The sequence below is a fragment of the Acomys minous genome (assembly GCF_964271855.1).
Source record: "Acomys minous genome assembly, chromosome: 12".
NCBI lineage: Eukaryota > Metazoa > Chordata > Mammalia > Rodentia > Muridae > Acomys > Acomys minous.
This window is the reverse complement of record NC_140493.1, coordinates 57,622,048-57,646,890: the sequence shown is the minus strand read 5'-3', so window position 1 is coordinate 57,646,890 and position 24,843 is coordinate 57,622,048. Positions and strand designations below refer to the sequence as shown.

The window sequence follows — 24,843 nt, the reverse complement described above, 5'->3', positions numbered from 1 at the left end:
CTCAAGGCCTGGGTTTAAACTCCAGAACTGCTATCAAAACAAGACTCCAATTCCTCAAATCTTTTGTTCATTTCCCCCTTAAAACTCATGCTGAAGACCTGCTCCCAGTATTTGAGAACAAAATCATTTTAAAATATTTTTCCACATTAATTCATTTTATGTATGGGGAGGGGAACCTGAGCTAAGGAGCACATATGGAGCTCAGAGCAAGGGCACACGCAGGAGCTGGTTCCCTCTCTCCACCCCGTGGACTCGGTGGTAAGAACATTACCCACTAGGAGGTAACTGAGGTTAAATGGGGCAGCTTCCAACCCAGCAGTAATGAGACAGACCATAGGGAACCAACTCCCACTAGGGGTTAAGCTTTGAAAAAGTTCAAACTGGGTGACTGCGCCACGCTAGACATGGCCAAGTCCTCATGAGAACAAGCACAGCTGTCTCCATGGTTCCTGCGTCCAGGAGCTCACGGGTGATGCTGCCTTTGCTCCCAAAGGTTTCCCAGGATGGCAAGCGTCAGCAGTCCTGCCATTTTCAACTGAGCCCTGGTGCTTCCTCCACAATTCTTTACGCTCTTTTGATGACCTCCCCACAGTTCACAGAAAGGTAGGTGAAGGCAGAGCAAGCACTAATGCCCGAGGAGACTGCTTAAGGCCTCAGGGATCCCTGCCATTGTCAAGGCCGCTGCTTTGCTTACGGAGACTTGGCTGTGCCAGCTCCAGCGTGGACCCTTGGATGACCCCCACCCCCAGAGCTGCTTCAGTGTCCCTACACACACTCTGACCTCCTCGCAGGTGTACTCGGAGCACCACCCCCACCCACAGCAGTTGTGCACGTCTGTATTGTGAGCAGCACCATCTCACTCTCCCCAGAGAGCCTCTGACCTGTGCACTGGAGCCTCTTGTGCTGCAGCCTTCACCCCAACACAGACTCATTCAAAGTTTTGTTATCTGTGATCTTTATCAAGGGAGAGCAGGGTGAGGTGGTTTTTACGAAGAAACAACTCCAGTGACTGCCAGCCTCTGGCACAAGCAGAAGCAGCAGCCTAAGAGCACAGGAAACTACCAGGAGCAGAAGAGAGAGGAAGACCGTAGAGCAGTGGCCAGACGCAGTTATGAGGAACTCCAGGAAGCAACCAGTACAGTTACTACGGGAACTATTTGTTGTCTAGCAGTTTCCTCCCTAACTGTAACATTCCACCCTGTAGATTAGTTCTTTAAGAAAGAAGGTGGACAACACAAAGTAGCTTCAGAAAGTTCCTACAACTGACCAGATTTACTAGGCTCTTCCCTCCCAAGAGGAAAAAATAAAAATGGCTGAGGGCCACTCTCAGACAAGCCTTAGACAAATTAAAACAAAACAAAACAAAACACCTCAGATGAGTCAATCTGCAAGGACACAGAGAACAGACCAGTTGCCTCAAAGAGACAGAAACCAGCCCAGCTGCCTGGAAGAGGTTGAGACCAACTGAACCATCTGGAAAGGACACACTCCAACCTGTTGAGTTGCCTGCAGGCTGTGCAGTGTGCTCCAGGCTCCCAGCTCTGGGAGGAGCTGTCACCCATGCTAGGGTGGGCACTGATGATGCAGCTGCCTTTGAGTCATTGCTGCTCCTGTAAGTGACCCTTCACCCATATCCTTCTAAGTCACCCCAAACACTCAAGGGCTCACCACGTTGGGCTTTGGTGGTATCTGTACTCCCTTAGTGTGTCGTGGGCTCCCTACCTGGGGTGAGTAGACTGTGTGTGTTTTCATCTCCACGGGAAGTCTGTTACACACACACACTACCAAGGACTTCTAACACTAAGAGCTGAGGGGCCGATAACCAAGGCTTGGAGTTACTGGTGCCAAAGGAGGTTTAGTTTGCATGTTCATGACTTCCATCTGAACAGATTAGCTGAGAGGCCACTACAACACTACATAGTGTCCTTATGAAAGGAAGAGTTTGCCTTTTCCTCTAAGCATTCTCAAGAGAAGAGTCAGTGAGCCCACAGCCATAGCAGGAATCAACCCTGCTAGCATCTAACTTTGGACTTCCAGACTACCTTCTAGAACTCTGAGGAGACCGCTGTTATTTAAACCACCTGCTTAGCTTACACTGCTATGGCAGGCTGAAAGTAGCAACATTTGAAAGGAGTCCTGAGATAGTAAGTTTTATTTTATTAATTAATTAATTAATTAATTAATTTTTAAGATATTAGTTTTTAAAACTTATGAATTATACAACAAGCCTTTGGTTATAGAAATTAAAGTATTTGTAAACAATACTATTTGCTTTTGTGAGTTGGGAATGTAATCATAATTCTCATTAGTCATTAAAGATGAGGAGCGCGCGCGCGCACACACACACACACACACACACACACACACACACACACACACACACAATCATCTTTACAACTCAGCTTCCACAAGCCAGTGAGACAGCTCAGTGGGTGAAAGCACTTGCCACTCAAGTGACCACCTGGCTTCCATACTTGTGGAAGATAAGATAACAAATTTTAAATCTTTGTTTGTAGTTGAGGCATAAAAATTGAATTGAAAAAGCCTATGAAAAAGTGAAATAAATGAACAAATGAGGCTTTTTTTTTTAGATCAGGCATGTCTGTGAGTGTACAGACTGTAATGAGCATACAGACTGACCCAGAGCAGGTGATTCTTGAATGCAAAGTCAGAGACACAAAATAAACAGCTAACTTCTAAAGTTGCTTTGTGGGAGAAAAAAACAAATAAAAAAATTGAAAAATTTATAAGACAAACTCAGTAGACTAATAACTATTGCTGTGCAACATTTTTAGTCGTATTTTTTCTTTCTTTTTTATTATTTTTTTACATATACATTTATATTATTACACATATATACAATAGATTACCTATAGGAAGAAGAACCACAACACAATCAGGAATTATATAAATGTTACATTCTTAGTGTTTTGGCTATTTGTATTTGACAGCCTTGAAGGAGACATCTTTCCTATCTTGGTGCATCTAAATTTCTGAATGTAAATCAATCTCCATCTCATATTGTCATTATCAACTTAAAACACCTATCTAGACCTAAAAATATCTTAACCCCCTAAACAACTAAGCTTCATTGTAAAACTAAGCTACTTGGTCTTCAACTCCATCAGAGACTTGTGAAGGAATAAACTTGACTGCCTGAGTATGCCAGGAATGTGCTGTGCAACTTTTAACTACCTAAATCTTATCAATAAAACAGTAAAATGGAGACTTATTAACAATTAATAGTAATCAGAAACTATTTCAATAAATTATTTTTAACATTTAATATGCTCAAACTATTGCACTAACCAAGGACAATACAAGTAGTAAACATCGAACCCCTACTCTGATCTACCCAATGGACAAGACATTCTCCACAATTATGTGGAGAGTGGAGACTAACTCTGACATGAACTTGGGTGCTCCATATTTGACCACCTCCCCTTAGTGGGGAGCCCTGGTGGCACTCAAAGAAAGAATAAGCAGGCTACCAAGATGAGACTTGATAGCCTATGACCATATAGTGGGGGAGGAGGTCCCCCTTGGTCTTAGACCTAGGGAAGGGGAATAGAGTGAAAGCGTGAGGGAGGGAGGGACAACACAAGTGATGGCATAACAACTGATTAGTAATCTGAATAAATTATTTAAATAAAAAATAATATGCAGTTAACAGAGCAGATACCGTGCCAACCTGGAAGTCACTCACACACACCCGCTGTGTGGCCGTGGCCTTTGGTAACTCAGGTGGCTGGGGTGGATGCAGAGGCGGGTTCTCTCCCTAACTTCTGAGTTGCACAGCGCTGATGGACTGCTGCTGGGAACAAACTGCTCTCGAGTAAATAGCTTTTTGTGGAGTATCTCTCTAATCTAAAACATCTACTAACCACCTCATTTCTAAGACTGTAAATTCTAGAGATAACATTCAAAATTAATTTCATTTTTATGCAAGTTTACATGGAGAGAAAATACTAGTTCTATTGAGCTGATTTTTCTCTCGGCTTAACTTCCACATGAAAATAATTATGTGGTCTGTTTAGAAAAGTATAATCAAACCCTCTGGCATGCAATATCACTTTATCTTATGAGAATTTCTCCATGTTTCAGTTCCTTCCTTCCTTATTACATGCTATGAAAAGCAGCAATAATTTTTATAGCCAATATCACTTCATAAGATAGCAGGTGGTTTTCAATATTTACCATATAAGTCATGCATGAAATTTAAACATTACAAAAGATGACTTACCAGTTGACACTCCTGAAATATGCACATTTTCTGAAAGTTCTGCAAGAGCACCATTTCCTAAAATTAAACATAATGAATAAACTAATTTCCAAGGTAAAACTCATATAAAAATTTCACATTCTCCTTAAAAGAAGACTATATAGAATGACCTTCAATTATCAGAAACTATTTTTTTTAAATATCCCCCCAAAAAGACTAAGACAAAACATTTTGGAAATTACAACACAGTACAATATAAAGATCTCACAAACACAGAAGACTGATTAACAGCAGAAAGAGCGGCCAGCTAGCACGGCCGTCAGGCGTCCACTCAGAGTCGGTCCCTCAGACTGTGGGAGCTCCACCCACGCTTCCTCAGCAGAGGTCTTTCATTGCTCTGTGCATCTTTCCACCTTTTCTCTCGCTTTTAATAGTTTTCAGAGAAGGAGCGATTCTCTCACTCTGGAAGCCACTGATTTCTACATCCCCTTCCATAGACTCATGCAAGGAACCACCAAGTGCCACCGCCACCTAATAAAAGTGTGACTTCCGAGAAGCCAATGTTTCTGCTCCTCCAAATTAATGCAAATGGGATCCCTTCAGATATTCTTTTCGTAAAACATATTTTTGTTTTGTTAGAAATTATTTCCCATCAAATATCACCCTCCCCGATTGCATTGCTTGTGCAGAAGCGAATGCAGGGTCTTGAAGAGGCAGGGCGAACCCTCTAGCACTACGCTCCATGCCCAGTTCTTTCTGATACAAACTGCGTGTTACTTCTAAAGTTTTGTCTTTCTCCACCTTCTGTCTAGACCTGACACTGCAACAGTGAGGAAGGGCAAGGACGGATTATCTGTACGGTAGGGGTGGAGCAGGGTGAGCTAGTGCTGGCAGAGTTGCTGGGGCTGACTATGGAGAACCTTGCAATGTTGTAACTAACAACCTTTCTCTTTTCGCGCTGCATGACATTTCTACGATTAGGGATCATTGCCCAGCATCCCCACCTCACGGGGAGGAGTTAGAATAGTCTGTGCTTCTTTGGCAATCATTTTTTTTAAACATTTATTTATTATTATGTATGCAGTGCTCTGCCTACATATACACCCGCAGGCCAGAAGAGGGCATCAGATCACATTATAGATGATTTTGAGCCACCATGTGGTTGCTGGGAATTGAACTCAGGACCTCTGGAAGAGCAGACAGTGCTCTTAACCACCAAGCCATCTCGCCAGCCCTTTTTTCTTTTTCTTAGCAGATCCTAGAACAGAAGAGTAGATGCTCAAAGCATTGAAAGATGGCTAACTGGGAAGTGCCATGGTTCTTAAGATGAAACCACGGCATGGCACATGATACTGAGCAGCCATTCATTTTCCTCCAACTGGGGAAAGTGCAGAACCAAACAATTCTAAAGAAAAAACACACTCAGACAACTACAGTTATATTGCTCAAAGGAAAAGAACTGCTCTATTCCCCTCACTTAGAAACGCAGGTGTGCGGGACAAGCAACCCCGCATGTGCTTATTTTCCGCACTGTGTGTTAATACCACATAAGCACCATTTCTTTTCCCCGCTATGTAAGGCCTACATATGGAGAACTGGAAACGCTAGGAAGTTACTGTCTACTTCTTTACTACACACAGTTTACTTATTTTAAAGACAGAAGAAACAAAATAAGAAACACATTCAATAAAGCAACTACCACAGTTGGCCAAAGGGCAGTGTCTACTGTCCAACCGTTTGCACCCCAAGCACAGAGTAAGCGAAAGCATGTGACAGCTGGAGCAGCAATGCGAGGTTCGGGCTTAGGCTTCCTATACAATGCGCATCTACATACTATAGCCACACTTGTGACATCCTGACATACAACTGTGGGCTTTAATGTTGGACATATGTCATGTTAAATCTTTTTCCAGAGCAGTAATAAGCACAGGCTGAAGGAAGAAAAGATCCTGGGCTAGGTGTCCACGCTTCTAACACCAGCTCTGCCCCCTGCTGTGCAGGTGAGGAGAAGCTGCCTAACCTTTTTGGACCTCAATTCCTCCCTAAAACAGAGAAAATACATCATAGGCTTAATGGAATTCTTACAATGGAAAAATTGTCTAAATCTTTGTTAACAAACAAATATATAAACTGGTAGAGCCCTATACGAAAATGTTTAATAAACTGAAATAGGTAGGTATAGCAAATTTTGAAAAAAGTCTCAGAACAACATTAGAATATCTAATTTTGGCTAAAAATTCACGTATATATAGCTTATAGCATTCATACATATATATGCATGTTACATAGATGCATGTGTACATCTATATAAACTCTAAGTCTAGGGGTATGTAAAACTATGAACTCCAGGAACAGGGGTTAGACAAATGTATTCTGTACACTTACACAAGGACTGAATGTTATTTATCGGCCCAGGTTTCTTTAAAAATGTTATTCATAGTGTGTATATATATATAAAACAGAAAAGCGAGTGAACAAACACTGCTCATGCCTTATCATTCTAGGCAAATAGAAATGTGACACTGCTCAGTGGTGGAAAATACTACAGTGTTAGAAAAGCTTTTAGAAACTGATGACACTGCTGGTTTTCCATATACTTATTCTTAGTCGAACATAGTCCTTTTTGGAAGTTAAAAAAAAAAAAGATAATCTCTGTTAAAATGGAATATTTTGTTCTTATTACCTCGGATGTTTCTGAGCACACACCATTCAGACTGGATAACTTAATTCAGGTGTACTGCCTTCACAAACATTTTAACAAGCACATCACCTACACAGTATTACTAATTACTTCTGTGTTTTAGGAACAACCCAAAGAAAACAGCTTTTTCCCTTCCAGCTTGGAGAAGTTCATACCACAAACTACGAATGGACAGCCTCTACCTTCTTTCCTGTAACAACATGTAGTCCTACAGGGATCTCACTCGATGCTACCCTTCCTGGCAGCAGGTAGTGGGGGAAAGTGTACTAACATTACTTCTGTCAGTTCACATTAGCAGCTGGCTAGTTAAAAAGCCTGACAATGGACTGGGTAGCACCTAAAAGGTTTTCAATGAAGTTTCACTGGCACCTAAATCAGGAAATTATTTCTTTTGACATATTTTATTCCAGTATTTCCCGTATCACTAATCAAATACTACAAGAGGTTAATGGTGCTCATTTTACTAAATAAATACAAAGAAGGGTTAATGGTCCTCACCTCACTAACTAAACACTAAGAGGGGTTAACAGTCCCAGGGTTCACTCTTCTGCAATTCTGACAATCAACCAGGAGAGAAGCTGTGTGAGGCTGGGCCACAGCTAACAACACATGAGTTCCGACTCCCTCCCTGGGATCTGACCCAAGCTCTGCTGCATTTAGACACTGCTCTTGGGAGTCTAAAGACTTCTCTAAAGACTGGGCTCCTCACTTGTATACAGTAGTGGTATCATAAATAATGCTTATATTTATGGTGTTCCCATCTGGTGGCTTTTTTCTTTCTGTTCTCTTTTCATTCAGTGCTAAAGGTCTTGACTGGTAACCACATTGAAGGTTTGGCAGGTATGTGCCAGCTAAGTCCTAGATGCCTTGCAAGCATCCATTCAGCGAATCCTTTACACTTCTAACAGTCATTTTTCAAGTCATATGAAGGAACCAAAGCTTCTATGGTTTAGTAATTTTATTTTCAGAGCAAGTAACTGGATGAGTATAAGTCTGAACACCAGTCATTGGCTTGTACTGCTGTTTACTTTATAAAAGAATCCAGGCTCTATACCAATTCCCACGGCACAAAGAACTCTGTATTTCTTACTTAAAAACAAAAGACTCAGACTTGGATGAATTTCCTGTTTATAAAAGAAATGGTGCTTAGACCTCAGAGTAAAACCTAGTCTGTATGGGAAAAACAAAAACAAAAAACAAAAACAAAAACCCAGCCTTCATGACTGACAGCTAGTAACAGTAGCATACTTGGCATCCTACAATTTATTTTCCACTGTATGTACAGCAGTTATCAGACACTTTCTCCTTGTCTCCTCTCTCTCTCTCTCTCTCTCTCTCTCTCTCTCTCTCTCTCTCTCTCTCTCTCTCTCTCCCTCCCTCCCTCCCTCCCTCTCTCTCTCTCTCCCATCCCCCTTCCCTCTCCTTCCCCACACCCCAGTGGGAGGGTAGGTTTGGGGGGAGAAGTTGTGGGCAGTAATGCCACACGGCTGGTTCTGCTGTTTTGCAGCGCTGGGCACTAGAGCAGAGCAGGACACAGATAGTGATATTCAGTCTCATCTGCTCAAATAAAGAGCCCTTGACATGTAAGTAAGAGGCCCTCAAAGTCCTGCCTCCCAAAGGCCTGCCACTCTCTGGAGAAAATTACCCAACAGTTTATGAAATAAAAGCAAACAAGGCAAGTGTCCTACCGAAGGGGGGAACTTTCTACCAAAGGTAAGACTGGGGGATGGTGGCCCCATCAGTTAACCGTCTCAGCCAACTGAGTCGGGAAACCACAGACACTGAGAACCGCAAAGACACGCCCAGCTGTAGCTCTACGTGATGTAATTGTGCATTCACTTGAAAAACAGAAAACAGTAAACAAATAACTGGTGAAGGATCAGAGTGTGAAGTGAGAACATACACACACAGAAAATCAATGAAAATAAGAAACTCACAGCCGGGCTTGGTGGCTGTGACCTTTACTCAGGGAGGCAGAGGCAGTTTGGGGCCAGCCTGGTCTACAAAGTGAGTCTAGGACAGCCAGATCTGCTACACAGAGAAACCCTGTCTTGAAAAACCAAGGGAAAAAGAAAAAGAACGAAGCTCCCATAGAGGACTCCTCCTACTGGTCCTGACAGGAACTGGAGTAAGTCCATGCTGGACAATTTAAAAAGCTGGGGTAAAGGTGAATTAAACTCAAGGACTTGGTCTGAGATGTAAGGAGGAGGCCGCCCAGACAAGAGGGACAAATAAGGTGAGCATTATCACTGCATAGGCTTTCTGCCTAAAGCTCGCTGGACCACAAACACCCCAGCAGAGTGGGGAACAGAAACTGGGTTAGAGCATGGTAAGAGTGAAACCTTGCAAAAAAAAAAAGTGACCTCCAAAATGTACATCAGGGTCCGAGTCTTCCCAAGGGACACACCAAGCTGCCACAGGGCAGAAGTTAAGCGCTCGCCACTCACCTAGTTGAACTGTGGAAAGGCTCCCCGGTGAAACGCGTTTCACCAGCAATCACAACATCCACAGTGGCATAGGGTTATCCACTTGGCTGAAGTCACCACTCACAGTCCCCTCACGAAACTTCCATTGGAACTTCCCAATGGCCCAGTGTTAGGTGAGCAAGGCAGGCACCGTGCCACTAACCCCCATGACCTCACCCCACATGATGGAAAGACAGAGCTACTGCAAGCTGTCTTCTGAACTCTACGTACGTGATATGTGTTCATGGTATGTGTGTGTGCGCATGCACACCCCCACACATCAAACAGATAAGTTCACTACTGTATATAATTATAATAAAATATTCTTTTGATTTTGTTTTGTTTTCAAGAGAGAGTTTTTCTGTGTAGCCTTGATTGTCCTAGACTCGCTTTGTACACCAGGCTGGCCTTGAACTCACAGGGATCCGTCTGCCTCTGCCTCCCTGAGTGCTGGGATTATAGGTGTGTGCCATTGTGTCTGGTTTAACATTTACAAATAAAAAATTGCTGGTGGGAGCTTACACTTGTACAACCATTTTAGAAGTTTCTTTTCATGACACAGTTATATAAGGGTGAATGAAAACATCAAACAAGTAAGCAAATCCAAAAAAGCCAAAAACTTCATTATGTAAAGTTCTAGAAGGAACATTTTATTTTTTTTAAGGAAACAGCACCCAGCAAGGTGTCCTCTCCTTTGTCCAAGGGCTCTGCCTTTGTTGGGTGTTGTCTGCTTAGTGTGAACAGGAGTGTCTGTCAGCCTGACCTGTTATCAGCCCCTACAGGCTAAAGGCACCGGGGACTCCTTTGTCCTAAGCCTTCTCTTACCTCAGGGAACCAGCCTGCTCTCCTTAGGGTACCACATACAACAGAGAGCTGAAGGTCATTCAGACTAGACTGCTAGCCATGTTCAGCCAAGATGTGGCCTGGGCCTTCTTGTCCTTGCTCTAATTCTTTCTTTACTTGAAACTAAAGCTCATGTCAGTACCCCCAAAGATGTCTTGGGGTCACTGGACCAATCCATCAATTGCATTTCCTTCGACGATTCACCGATACTCTTTTCTTCAGATGAGGTACTGGCATGGGTGGCCCAGCCTCGCCTGTTGGGGCTGCTGGAAGTGGGATCTCAGCCATTAAAAACCCAATTACAGAAACAGTTCACAAGAATGACAGAAAACAGGCCACAGTGAGTGGTACTGAGGGCAAGGGACTCCAACAGCAACGAGCAGCGTGAAGTGGTGAGGCTTTCCTGCACTCTGGGGACCGTTACATGTGCATTATGTAGGCAAACGTCATCACATGTATCTGCAAAATGAGTTCATTTCATTGCATGCAAATTTTATCTCAATAAAGTCGATATTAAAGAGGCAGGCTGGGCTGCAGACTGGATCTGACTGGGAGACCTAGCACCTTGTTCTAACCCTGCTGGCCACAGGGCTGTCTTAATCAGCCTGCCAAAGCAGCCTCAACCGCTCAGATGCCACACCCACAGGAAGGGAGAAGGCAGGGCTGTTGAAGTCACTTGGCCAGTTTTTCACAACAGAAGGGAAGGAATGAAGGTCACAGGCTGAGGGTGAGGTGTTGATTCTTCTAAAGCACACCAGGGCATGATTAAGAAGAGAAAAGCGGTAACTGGGAGGCTGGCAGAGGGCAAGCTACAAACTGCCACGTTTCCCATTGTAAACTCCTCTAGTCCTTTACCCAGTAGATGAACTCTGGGGATCCGGCTGGTGAGAGGTGAGTTCCTCTGGTCAGCATTCTGCATCCTCTGATGACGTATCAGACTTGGGCGTTAGCCATGAAAGTGAGAAAAAGAGGTGAGGCAAGGAGCCACTGCCCGCCTCCCAATAGTTGAACACACCCCAAAAAGGAAAGTGAATTTGAGCAAGCCTTTACTTAATAGAATTGTGACACAGAACTTTCTAGAAAGATGAACACACACCACAGAGACATTATCTAACTTTGGCAATCATTTGGCACACGTGGCTATCATCAGTCATTTGAAATAAGGGCACTGTACCTTAACAAATCAATTAATTTGATTTAATTGCAATTAATTCCAGTTTAATTTAAAATAGCTCCTGTGGCTAGTGGCTATGTAGACTTGGTTCTCAAACTGATTACCAATTTACAGGAAAGGCAGAGGACAGGGAACAACTTTAATTACATTACTGAGATACACTTGGCAAACTCCAGAACGAAAATTGTAGTTTCTTTTAAAAATATTCTGTGGTTTACAAAAATAACATTCAAAGGGCTGTGACTGAACTTATAAACTGAAGAAAGCTTCAATGAATGTAAATCTGGACCTAGCTGGATTCTTTAATAAAATTGAGGGGGTTTTATTAAACTAAGATCATTTATAGTCATCAAGAATGAAAGCACTTTGTCCTTTAGAGGTGAATTTTAAAATATTAAAATCAGGGACTGACATCACTTCAGGGTAAAAGGATGGAAAAAGGATGTCCCACGCAAATGGAGCTTAGCAGCAAGCTGGTGCAGCCATTTTATATCTGACAAAATAGACTTCATCCCATTACTGACCAGAAGGTAGGAAGGGTGTTGTTACACACTCATCAAAAGACACCGTCCACCAGGAGAACACGGGAACTCCTAACATCAGGCACCAAACACTAATACTCACCAATGGACCGGCCATCCAGACAAACACTGAAGAGAAATACTGGAACTAACTGATGTCACTAACCAAATAGACCTAAAAGACATTTACACATTTCACCCAAACGCAAATATGCCATCTTCTCGGCACCTCATGGAACTTTCTCCAAAACTGACCACACCTGACAAAAAGCTAGTCTCCACAGACACAAGAAAACGGAATTAACTCCTGACTCCTACCTGGCCACCACGGGCTGAAGCTGGACACCAACAACGGAAAGCTTACTAACTTACAGAAACTGAGCTCCTCACTACGGAGTGAAAAATGGGTCAAGAAATTAAGAAGGAAATCAAGGGCTTCCTACAATCGAATGCAATTGAGTACACAACATATCCAAACTTATGAGACCCAACAAAAGCGTTTCTAAGAGAAGTGCCTATGTAAGAACATTGTAGTTCTCACAGTAGTAAAATAACAGCACAGCTGAAAGCTCCAAAACAGAAAGAGAGAGAAGGAAAAACCTCAACTGTGGTAGGAATAAAAGTATGGCTAATGATGTTTATTATTAATAGTCTATAATGATCACAGCAGCTGTTATTAACCCACGACCATATCAATAAAAGGCACAGGCACCTATTGTATTTAAATAAGCCTTGTTTCACCTGGGGTTGGGCAGATATTACCCCTCACCTGCCTTGTTACCTCTCAGCCCCACATCCCATGCCACTTGCTGTGGTCATTCCTACTGACCAGTTATTAGTTATTCCTGCCCACTGTGCCCATCAATACTTGGCCATGCTTTCCACCTGGGCCTCTTCTCTCCTTGCTGTTCCCCTCCATGGGGTTCTTTATCTATCCTATGGCGACTCTGCTTCCGTTTTTCTCCTCTACCTGTCTCTGCTCTCCCATGAGCGTCGGTCCTCCAAGACCTGGAACTTTGGCCACACCTACTTCACTCTGCCCTGCCCAGCTGTGTAGGCATTTATTCAGCCAATCAGGGATCGCTTGGAGGCAAGGATTACAAATGCCATTTTGGAGTCCGCGTCTTGAAAAAGACAGCAAGCCGACCTCAGGCGGTAAAATAATTAGCAATCAATTACAGAGCACCAGACCATGCTGTTACACTCATCCAAAAGAAGTAGATGAAAGAAATGAAACTCAGGGCTAAAATCGATAAGATTGAAATACAAAGTTTCAGTAAAACAAAAACTTGGTTCTTTGAGGGAAAAAAATAAGTAAACCTGTACTCAAGTTAATTAAAAGATGGTGACAGAAGAGCAAAACTAGCAACAATGGTGTGTGTGTGTGTGTGTGTGTGTGTGTGTGTGTGTGTGTGTGTAACAGACATCAAGGAAATCCAGAGAATACTAAGGACATACTTTAAAGACATATACTCCACCAAATAGGAAAGTCTAAAAGAAATAGATAATATACCAGTTATCAAAGTTAAATCAAGATCAGATACACAATTGAAACAGACATATAATTTCTAGTGAAATAGAAGCAGTCAGTAAAAGTCTCCCAACGGAAAAAAAAAAAGCTCACTCAGATGGTTTTTGCACAGAATTCTACCAGACATTCAAAGAAAAGTTAATGTCAATACTCCTTAAATTAGTCCATAAATGGAAGAAACAATTATCAATTCAGTTTTCACAAGGCCACAGTTACCCTGATACCCAAATCACATAAAGACCAAAGAAAGTTACAGACCAATTTCCCTTATGAACATAGATGCAAAAATTCCCAATAAAATATTTCAAACTGAATCCAAGAACACATTAAAAAGATCATCTATAATGATCAAGTAGGCTTCTTCCCAAAGTTGCAGGGATGGTTCAACTTACATAATCTGATAAATGTAATCCACCATGTAAACTAACTGAAAGACAAAAACCACATGACCATCTCAGTAGATGCAGAAAAAGCCTTTGACAAAATTCCAACACCCCTTCACGATAAAAGTCCTAGAAAGCCTAGGAATATAATGGACATACTTCAACATATTAAAGGCAATTTACAGCAAGCCTATAGCCGACATCAACTTAAATGGGGAAAAACTCAAAGCAATTTTACTAAAATCACAAAAAGACAAGGTTGTCCATTCTCCATACCTATTCAAGATAGTATTTTAAAGTCTTTGCTAGAACAATAATACAAGTGAAGAAGATCAAGGGGATACAAATTGGAAAGAAGTCAAAACCTTTATTTGCAGATGATATGATATTATACATAAGTGACCCTAAAAATTCCACTGGGAAACTCCCACAGCTGACAGCACTTTCAGCAATGTTGCTGGATACACAATTCACTCACAAAACTCAAAGCATTCGTATATACAAATGACAGACTGAGAAAAAAATCAGGGAAACAACACTCTTTACAACAGCCCAAAAGAATATAAAATATTTTGGTGTAACTCTAACCAAGCAAGTGAAAGACCTGAATAACAAGAACTTCGAGTCTCTGAGGAAAGAAAATAAAGAGGATATCAGAAGATGGAAAGGTCTCCCATGCTCACGGATCGGTAGGATTAACATAGTAAAAATGACCATTTTACCAAAAGCAATGGACAGATTCAATGCAATTCCCATCAAAATTGCAACACAATTCCTCATAAATTTTGAAAAGACTTCAGTTTCATATGGACACACACACACACAAACAAACAACCAAACAAACCAATAGGATAGCTAGAATAATCCTGAATAAGAACAGACCCATTGGAGGCCTCACCATCTTAGGTCACAAATTTTACTATGGAACTATAGTAATTTAAAACAGCCTGGTATTGCCACAAAAACAGACACGTTGATCAATGGAATTGAATTGAAAACCCAGACATAACTCCACACACCTTTGGACACCTAATTTTTTCACTTAAAAAAAGAAAAGAAAAAAAAAAACTTCAAGAACTGGTGCTGGTCAAACAGATTGGCTGCATGTAGAAGAACGCACGTAGATCCATACTTAGCACTCTGCATAAAACTCAAGACCGTACGGACCAAAGACTTCAACAGAAAACAAGATACACTGAACCTAACAGAAGAGAACGCTGGGAGGAGCCTTGAACTCACTGGCACAGGAGATAACTTTCTGAACAGAACACTAATAGCACAGGCATTAATAATGATCAACAACTGATAAATGGGACCTCATGAAACTGGAAGTCTTCTAAATGACAAAGGACAATATCATTTGGACATAGTGGCAGCCTACAGGATCGGAAAAATTTTTACAAACTACACTTCTGATAAAGGGCTAACATCTAAAATATAAAAAGAACTAAAAAAAAAAACCTAGATATTAAAAAAAGAAATAACAATTGAGAAGTGAGGTACAGACCTAAACAGAGAGTTCTCAAGAGGAAACTCAAATGGCTGAGAAGCACTTAAGGAAATGTTTCACATGCTTAGCCATCAGGGAAATGCAAATCAAAACTACCTTGGGGTTTTTAATCTTACACCAATTAGAATGGCTAAGATCAATGAAACAAGTGACAGATTATGTTGGTGAGAACACTCATACATTGCTGGTGGGACTGCAAACTTGTATGGCCACTAATGAAATCAGTGTCATGGTTCCTCAGGACAACGGGACTTGACCTACCTAAAGATCAAGCTGTACCACTTGTGGTGGCGTGAATAGGGTTGGCCCTCATAGGCTCATGTGTTTCAGTGCTTGGTCCATGGGGAGTGGCACTATTAGAGGTATGATCTTATTGGAGGAAGTGTGTCACTGTGGAGGTGGGGCTTTGAGGTCTTAAATGCTCAAGTTAAGCCCAGTGTGAAGTACAAATCCCGTCTACCTTTTGATTAAGGTGTAGAACTCTGGGCTTTTCTAGCACCAGGTCTGCCTTTAGGATGGCATGCTTCCCATTGTGATGATAATGGACTAAACCTCTAAAACTGTAAAGCAGCCCCAATGAAATGTTTTGTTTTATGAGAGCTGCTATGGGCATGGTGTCTCTTCACAGCAATGGAAATTCTAACTAAAACACTTCTCTTGGGCATACAGGATGCTTCATCCTACTACAGAGACACTTGCTCAACTATGTTCACTGCTGCTGTATTCATAATAGCCAGAAATATAAACTTGATTGTCTCTCAACATAAGAATGAATAAAGTGTGGTACATTTACACAATAGAACATTACTCAGACATTTAAAAAAATGAAATCAAGAAATTCTCAGGTAAATGGATAGAACTAGAAAATGATCATCCTGAATGAGGTATCCCATACTTAGAAAGACAAATAACGGTATGCATTTGTTTTTACGTGGATATTAGTTGTTAAGTCAACGGTAGCCAAGCTAGAATCCATAGACCAAGAGAGATTAGGTATAGAGTAAGGGAGTAGGGGAACAGACAGATCTCCCTAGAAAAGGGAAATAGAATAGTTATGGATGGATGGGTGGGGGACTGGACAAGGAGAATCAAGTGGGGAGGGGGAGGGAAGGGAAGGGTGAGGGAGGGCTTATAGCGGGAGATAGCTAGAATTAAGGGGCATTGGAGGGATAGTATAGAAACCTAGTACAGTAGAGACTTCCTAAAATGCATACATATATGAAGGTGATTAAAGGAAATTGCAAAATAATAGGGAGACAGAGTCCCAGCTGGTCATCTCTTGTCACCAAATGACGCTTCCAGTACCAGGAATGGGTTACATCTAATTGAGTTGTTCGCCAAAGGGTCCTATGGCGATCTTCAAACAACTTAGTTGTGGATACAAGGACAAATGATCAGACTCTAGTTAGGGATTATGCTGGCTTAATAAAGTGGTGAATGTTGGTTCTCTTCCAAGATCCATGACTTTGTCAAGCCTGGTTAGTTGGCTAGGTTTCTAGTACCAGGTATGACTTCCTCTCGTGGAGAGTGCCTAAGTCCAATCTACCACCAGGGCATGTGTGTGTGTGCCACTACTGCACCCGCAGGTTACCATGCCATGACCGTCATCCTTGTGGTTCACGGGCATGGTACCAGGGTAGGACTGTTGGTTGTTTCCCTCTGTTGGGAGTATACATGGCACCTTCTGGTCCCATAAAAGCTAGTTCTCAGCAAAGGAAACTTCCAGGTCAGTTCCAGCTCAGGGTGCCTGGTCTGTGTGTCGGAAGTGCATGGTGTCTTCAGCAGTAGGGACTTACCTTCCACCTCTGGGGGACACTAAGGGCAACAGCAATAGTCTAGAATGTTTTAGGAGTCCTTGGCTCTTGGAGGAAATGGTCAGCCTAGAAGGGAAACTATCTGTATGCTTATACACCAACATGTATTATAGGTATTTTCAGGTAGATAGATGGGTGTGAGTCCTTGTGACTTTTATGTATAAAGCTCCATAGATAATTGTATTAAACTCTGTGAGAAGACACCCAAACTCAAGAAAGAAGTGCTCAAACCTGGTCCTAGAATCCTCAATTCTGACCCCTTCATTACCTTTTATTTGCGAGGAAGGCAAGTTTTAAAAACAAAACAAAGAGAAAGAAAAGGCAAATACATACTTATCTTTGCACTACCAATGAGTCCTTTACACCTGAACTTTTATGCAGTCTGCTAGACCAGTTTGATGGTCAGACGCTCTTTCTGTCTGTGGTCTTTTACACAGGGCAGGACTAAGATATCTGAAGCGTGGCCACAGCATTTCAGAACCATGCTAACCCTGGCTTTCTGCTAAAGGACGTTCCATGGTGTGAGCCCTAATCTGGGTATCCTTCTAAGAGGAAGAAGTAGCAGAGAGTTCGCTCTTTACATGTGCACAGAGAAGAGGCCTGGAGGACACAGGAAGGGAGGCTTCAGCAGAAACGCCCATCTGAAACCGTGCAAACCTTGAACTTCCAGCATTCACAGCTGCAGGGCAATAACATCTGTTGGTGAGTATAGTCAGTGGGATTTTCATGTGGTGGTTCAAACACACACACACACACACACACACACACACACACACACACACACACACACACACACACACACACTTTCTGCAGGTACAACTTGACCTGTTTATGAAGTCTTTGAAAATGTGTAAAGAATTCAGTGCAATACTATGGGGAAAGGCTTCCAAGTATCTTTTTTAAAATGTTGCATCCCATCCCCCCGAAAAAAAGGGTTAGGATTAGATTTTTCTCATTTCATCTATTTACTAGTACTCTACAATTATCTTATTTCTGCAACCTTCTAATTTAAGTCATCTACAACAGCTTTTGATGGCCTGCCCAGAACCTATCTGCTACCTAAAATAATAGTAATGATTACTTACACATTACTTTTAAGGAAAAGATATTTTATGTATCCTATGTACTATCTTAGTAAGATTTTGTTTGAATCTCTTTAGAAGAAGGATGTGGAGGCTGGAGAGAGAGCTCAGCAATAAATGCCAGACGCTGTTCTCAGAGGACTTGAGTTCAGTTCCCATGCTGGTGGCTCACAACTGCCTCTAAGTCACCATGGACACCTGCACCAATATGCATGTGCGTGAGTGTGCGCACGCTCGTGCACACATACAACTAAAAATAAAGGAGATCTTTATGATGACAATAAACTAAACCAAGTACAAAGACTAAGCAACACCAGCTCCCAGTATCCACAGAATGAATCACACCCCAGAGAGAACACAACGGCTTCATAATATAACTTCTGCTGCTAAGCATCTTGCTGAGTGTTCATGCAGATGGAAAGAACTTCTTTCTAAAATTAGCTTGAACCACTGCTATAAGAACTTGTAATAAACAAAGAAAGGAATTTAAGATGATCCAAGTTCAACAACTCGTACCTGTCACTCCTATGATTTGCTGACATTAAGGTTTTAGGGGAGCCGGAATTCCAAGAAAATCTCATAAATCATACATTTACATTACTTTATTACACAGCTTTATTAGAACACATTTCATATATCATAAAAAGTGTATAGTCAGTGTTTTGTGGGATTTTTTGTATATTCAATAAGTTATGCAGCCAAACACTTTCTAAGGTCTGAATATTTTCATCATTCACATCATTCCCCAAAGAGAGCGCGCATTTCCTGTCTACACCGAGTCCCTAACAACATGTCCCCTGCTTCCTGACTGTGGGTTGCCTAGTCTAGTCAAACCATGTTCACTCTCGGCTTTGTTCCCTTTTATGTCTCTGCATATTCTATTACTGGACATCCACACTTTGCTTACCTGTTCATCAACTGAAAGATGGGGTGGGCTCTAGCTTTTGTGAGGGCGTGTCCACAACTCTCCAGCGTACACACAGAGAGCACAACTGGTGGGTAGGTGGTAACCCAGTCTTTACTGTTCTGAGGAACAGCCAAACTGCTTTCGAAATGGCTACAGCACTTGACCTCCCACTAGTCAAATGTGACGTGACGTGACGTGACGGATGGTGTGTTTGCATCCTTGCTAGGTCTTGTGACCAACCACCTTTGTGTGAGCTCTCCAGCACTAGTTGCAGCTAGGACACCCAATGCTGCCATTGCAGGAGGCAGGGCCAGCTCTCCTGCTTCCAGAGTATGCTCACCCGCACCCATGCCTCTGGGAAGGAACCTTACAAACTACTTACCAATCACTAATGAAACTGAAGTGCAGAGAAAAAGGTAAGTCATGTTTTAGTAATCAGTTGTGTTAACATATAATTTATTATTATTTTTTTAATGTCATGGGTTTCAAGAAGACTATCACCATGTTCTGACAGGCATACACAGAGCTACAGCCAGCGCTACAACCAGGACAAAACATGTCCACGACCATCAAAGGCTCTCTGGTTGCCCTCTGCAGCCAGCTCCCACTGCACAGCCCTGAAGCTCAGCAGCCACTGACCATCAACATTTAAGCATTATGCACTGCACTGAACTTACGATATACTATTAGATCTGCCTCCTGAACTTGTAAGATTATTATTACACCCATATTACAGATGAGGAAAACAGCCCAGGGCAAGCAACTCATGCAAGATCTTTCAGATAGTAAGTGGTAGGGCCAGGTGAACCTCTAGTATACTTAAGTGCAGCATTAAAAATAGTTGGTTTTTTTGTTTTACTCTTTTTCTGAGACAGGGTTTCTTTGTGTAGCCTTGGCTGTCCTGGACTTGCTTTATAGACCAGGCTGGCCTCAAGCTCACAGAGATCTTCCTGCCTCTGCCCCCCTGAGTACTGGGATTACAGGCATGTAACACCAGGCCTGGCTAAAAATATTTTTTCTTAAGATAAGCAATTTTCCTTTGCTAAAGAACTTATGTTTGTCTACCTGTATTTCTGTATATATACCCGTCAAGCATGTGTGGCTGACCTGCTCTAAAAGCAAATGTTTAGGTGCCAAACTCCAATGTCTTGCTATTCTGACATGGACCCTTCCTAGTTTCCATCAGTGTTTTAACATGTGGTTCCTGTGTGTTGTTCACCTGCCACCCCATTATAATTAAACACGAAGAGATGTGGTTTTACAGTTTAACCATCCCTTCATACCTACTATCAAGGTAGGAGTAGACATGTTTGGGTGTTTTTCATAATCCGTGTCTATGTTTGGCTTGTTAAAACATGTATTACTTTCCTAATTGGTTTGTTGAATATATGCTACCTTTCTAAAGATAAAGTTCTGTAGCTATACAGTTCTAAGTTTTTCTTTAAGATATCCAGTGATACCCTCCTGTATAGAAATGCGTCACTTAAAAAAAAAAAACCTTCTCAAACATGAGAGTCAGCAATAGTTAGAGTAGCAGTTGGCTACAGCCTTTCCATGTTTTCTGACATCACTAATAACATTTTGCATTTATACCAAACTGATGAAAGCAACCAGAAAAAATACTGGCTTTATAGTAAAGATATATTATTTATAATATATTAGGGTGCAGAACACCTACCGTTAAAAAACAGAATTATTTTTAAAAATCACTACTTTGAAGTAAAAGAAACTACACAATTATTAAAATAATTGATAACATTTGTATATTTATTTTTTTTCCTGGCATGCTCAAAAGCCTAGGTTTGCTTCTAGTACCTCCTTACCCCTAACAAGGAAGTCCACACAGGGTTAAACAGACTAGAATACCAGTAACATATGCATACAACACCTCAAAACCATCCCCTAGTCCTCAAAACTATGCAGTTTTAATCCGGTTTCTGCAGCTGGGGAAGAGTACCCCAGCAGCTCACGCTCTCTTTCTGGATGTTCAATGCTGCTGTCTAACCTCTTAATGACGCCACACTCAACCCTATCTCCTGCTTCCTGTTTCCTGTCAACCACACCAGCCCTTTATTGTTTTCTTCAAGGCTTTGACCAACTTTCTTAACCAAAACTCTTAGTAATTAATATTCTTGCCAAATAGTCAGGGGTCTTTACGTATGCTCTACTGGTCTTTCCTTTTCTAGAAATTTTTTTGATATATCTGTTGCTATGGTTTGAACGTAAAACATCCCCCACATTGTGAGCACTTGGTCCCCAGCTTAAGGTGTCATTTTAATGATGTTGAGACTTTGGGAGGTGGGACTTGGCTGTGGGAGGTCACTGGGAGTGAGCCTCGGAACATATGTCATATAGGTCCCACTTAGCTGCTTCCTGATGGTATGAACAGCCCCTGCCTCACACTCCTGCTGCCACAAACGGAGACACTCTGTCAAGCCTTCTCTATTGTGACGGACTCAAGCCTTGTGAAGCCACAGTCAAAACAGGTATTTTCCCCATTAGGTCACTTGTATTAGGTTATTTGTCAGTGATGAGAAGCAATCAACACAGGAAAAAGGTACCAAGCACAAAACCGGCAAATACTGTGCTCATGGGGTTTCATAACAGGAAGGAAACAGGAAGGAATAAAAAAAAAAAGGAACGAGAGCCGATTTGTGCTACATTCTGGCAAAGAATCTGGCTACATTTTGTAGATGTTTGTCACTGTGTGAAGCAGATCTTCAAACTGAAGTTAATGGACTAATCTATACAGCAGAGGAAATTTCAAGGCAGGGTAACATTCAAGCTTTGGAGTAGTCATTGCTTGATGCTTTTCGCCAGTTTTAGTGGGAATCACACACCAAGAAACAGAGCAGGAAATGTGCTGTTTGGGCAGTGTGGTGGTTTGAATAGGGATGGCCCCCACAGACACCTGTGTCAATGCCTCCATAGAGAGGTGGAGGAAGTGCGTCACTGTGGGGGCAGCTTTGAGGTCTCCTATGTTCAAGCTACACCCAGTGTGGCACACAGTCTCCTTTTCCTGCTTGCGGATCAAGATGTAGAACTCTCAGCTCCTTCTCCAGCACCATGTCTGCCTGCACACTGCCATACTACCCACCATGAAGATAACGGACTAAACCTCTGAAACTATAAGCCAGCCCCAATTAAATGCTTTTCCTTTACCAGAGTTGCTGTGAAACCTACAAGAAGAACACTGATGGGCGGATCTGGGCCCAGGGGTCCTGCTCAAACTATGGCACCAGCCAAGGACAATATGTGCAGAAAACTTCGAACCCCTACCCAGATCTAGCCAATGGACAGGACATTCTCCACAGTTGAGTGGAGAGTGGGGTCTGACTTTCACATGAACTCTGGTGCCCCATATTTGACCATGTCCCCTGAATGGAAAGGCCTGGTGGCACTCAAAGGAAGGATAGCAGGCTACCCAGAAGACACTTGATACCCTATTGGCATGTACAGGGGGAGGAGGTCCCCCTCAGTCACAGTCATAGAGGAGGGGAGTAGGGGGGAAATAGGAGGGAGGGAGGAATGGGAGGATACAAGGGATGGGATAACCATTGAGACATAATATGAATAAATTAATAAAATAAAAATTAAAATAAAAGAAAATTAAAAAAAAAGTTGCTGTGGTCATGATGTCTCTTCACAGCAATAAAACTCTAAAACAGGCAGGAAAGGAGTGTAAATAACTTTTAAAGTTGTTGACAAAGCAAGTTTGGAGAAAGTAATGGTTGACAAAAAGATAAAGCCATCACAGGGCCTCAGCTTTGCACTGAGACAAATGGAAAGGTTCCCTGATCAAGAACCTTCCCATCAACGGCTCCAGGTGTGACACACACAGTCACCTGACGGAGAATATCTGAAAAGAGAGCTGTGAGAACATCTTCCTGGGAAAGGGCCACAGAGTGAAGTTCACCCAAGCAAGATCAACTGCCTGGACATTCGGAGACTAAAGACTGAAGGTAAACAGCAGGTCTTGCCATGTCTGAGGCTGGTGGCAGAGCTTGGCCTTGTTCACACGAGGCCAGCTTTGCACTGATGTTTACACCAAGGTTCTAGAGAATGACTAGACAGGTATGTAGTAGGGTCCAAATCTCTTAGAAGATCCCTAGGAAGCTATGTGGGAAGCTTTGGGGGTGAACGTTAAGTTGCAATGAAGACCTCAGGACGGAGATTACAGTAGTAAGAACTCTTCTACTGGCTGAGGTCAACCTAAGAAAGAAGCCATGTCTGCTACAGGTAGCAGGGCCCACTGATGCTCAGATGATGCCCTTATGCATCCTTGATGATGGACATGGGCTGTAGGATTTAACATTTGTCCTAATGGGTTTCCAACTTGCTTTGGTCTAGTTTTTTCTTGCTATGCCCCCACTTTCTCCTCTTGGAATGGGCAGTTTGCCTCCATGCCATTGTATGTTGCATTGTATATTATATTGCACATTACATTATACTGTATTGTATATAACTTTCTTTTGATTTTACAGGGTTTCACGGCTAAAAGTTTGCTTCCAGTCTCAAAGATATTTCAGGTTTTTAAACAGTGTTGAAACTCTTGAGATTATGGGGAATTTGATGCTGCACTAAATATACTGTTTATTAGGAGATAGCCATAAGCCTTTGGGACCCTCAGACAGGATGCTAGGTCAGAATCTCAAATATTCTCTCTGAGGCTCCTGTTTAAACACTTGGTCCCATCTTCTGACAGTACTTAAAGGTTTTAGATTCATTTGCAGATGGGGCCTGGCTGGTAGAAGTAGGGCAGATAACTAAGGGCGAGATTTTGAAGGGTATAGCCACCCTTGTCTCCAGCCTGGCTGTTTCTAATTCCTGGTCTACTATGATGTGAACATTAGTGCGCTCTCACTCCCCCTGCCATAAATACAGCTACTGCCATCTGACCCGCAAGTCAAAGCAAATCATTCCAGTCTTAAAGCTGTTCCTATTCTGCCATAGAATTCTATGTTTAAAGGTTCAAACTTTCCATGTTAAGAGTTTGTCCGTTTTCATATTAATATAGTCCTTTCCTGAGATGCAAATTTTACTTGACTCCCAGCACTCACTGAGTGCTTATATTGCACAAACCAGTGCAACTGGTGCTTGTGCTCGCTGCTGTAATTCTTACAGCATTCTTGTGAAGTAGATACTGTCCTCGGCTCTATAAATGCAGAGAAACTGACACTCAGAAAAGCTCAGAGTTCTTCACAGCTGCCCCATGAGGGGCTGTGGTGATTATTTATAAGGCTTTTGTTTGTTTGTTGTGAACACTTACTAACTGATCAAAGTAATGGGCTTCATCAAGACATTTGCACACATACATTAATACACCAGGTCGCATCTGCCCACTACCCTTTATTATTCCTTCCTTTCCCACCTCCCCCTCCCACACCCCTGTCGTCCCTTTGCACTTCTCTGTCCCCTCAAATTCCTTGCCTTGGAGAACATAAGCAATACTTGTCTGAAACTGGCTCTCATTTAACATGATGACTTCTAATTCCATCTTCCTGTGAAGAACATAATTTTGTTCTTTATAGCTTGGACATCTAAGCTGATGCTGCAACATCCTACTGTGGACAGTGCAACGCTAAACAGGGATCTAAGGACACTGCCTTAGATCCTTCTGGGTACACGCAGAGTAGTGGAACTGTATCATGTTGGGAGTTTGCTTTAAATTTTACAAGTAACTTCCACAC

At 42.2% G+C, this 24,843-nt stretch overlaps 1 protein-coding gene across 2 annotated transcripts in view; it reads right to left on the bottom strand.

Annotated features, from left to right (window-relative positions):
* Positions 1 to 24,843, bottom strand: part of LRP12 (LDL receptor related protein 12) — a 78,095-nt gene that overhangs the window by 34,256 nt on the left and 18,996 nt on the right. The window contains exon 2 of one of the 2 annotated variants that reach the window (XM_084747939.1): positions 4,244 to 4,300. The exons of the other annotated variant lie outside the window; for it this stretch is intronic. Within the exon in view, the coding sequence (XP_084604065.1) occupies positions 4,244 to 4,300 (57 nt within the window). The remainder of the gene's footprint in view (positions 1 to 4,243; positions 4,301 to 24,843) is intronic. 2 annotated transcript variants of the gene reach the window in all.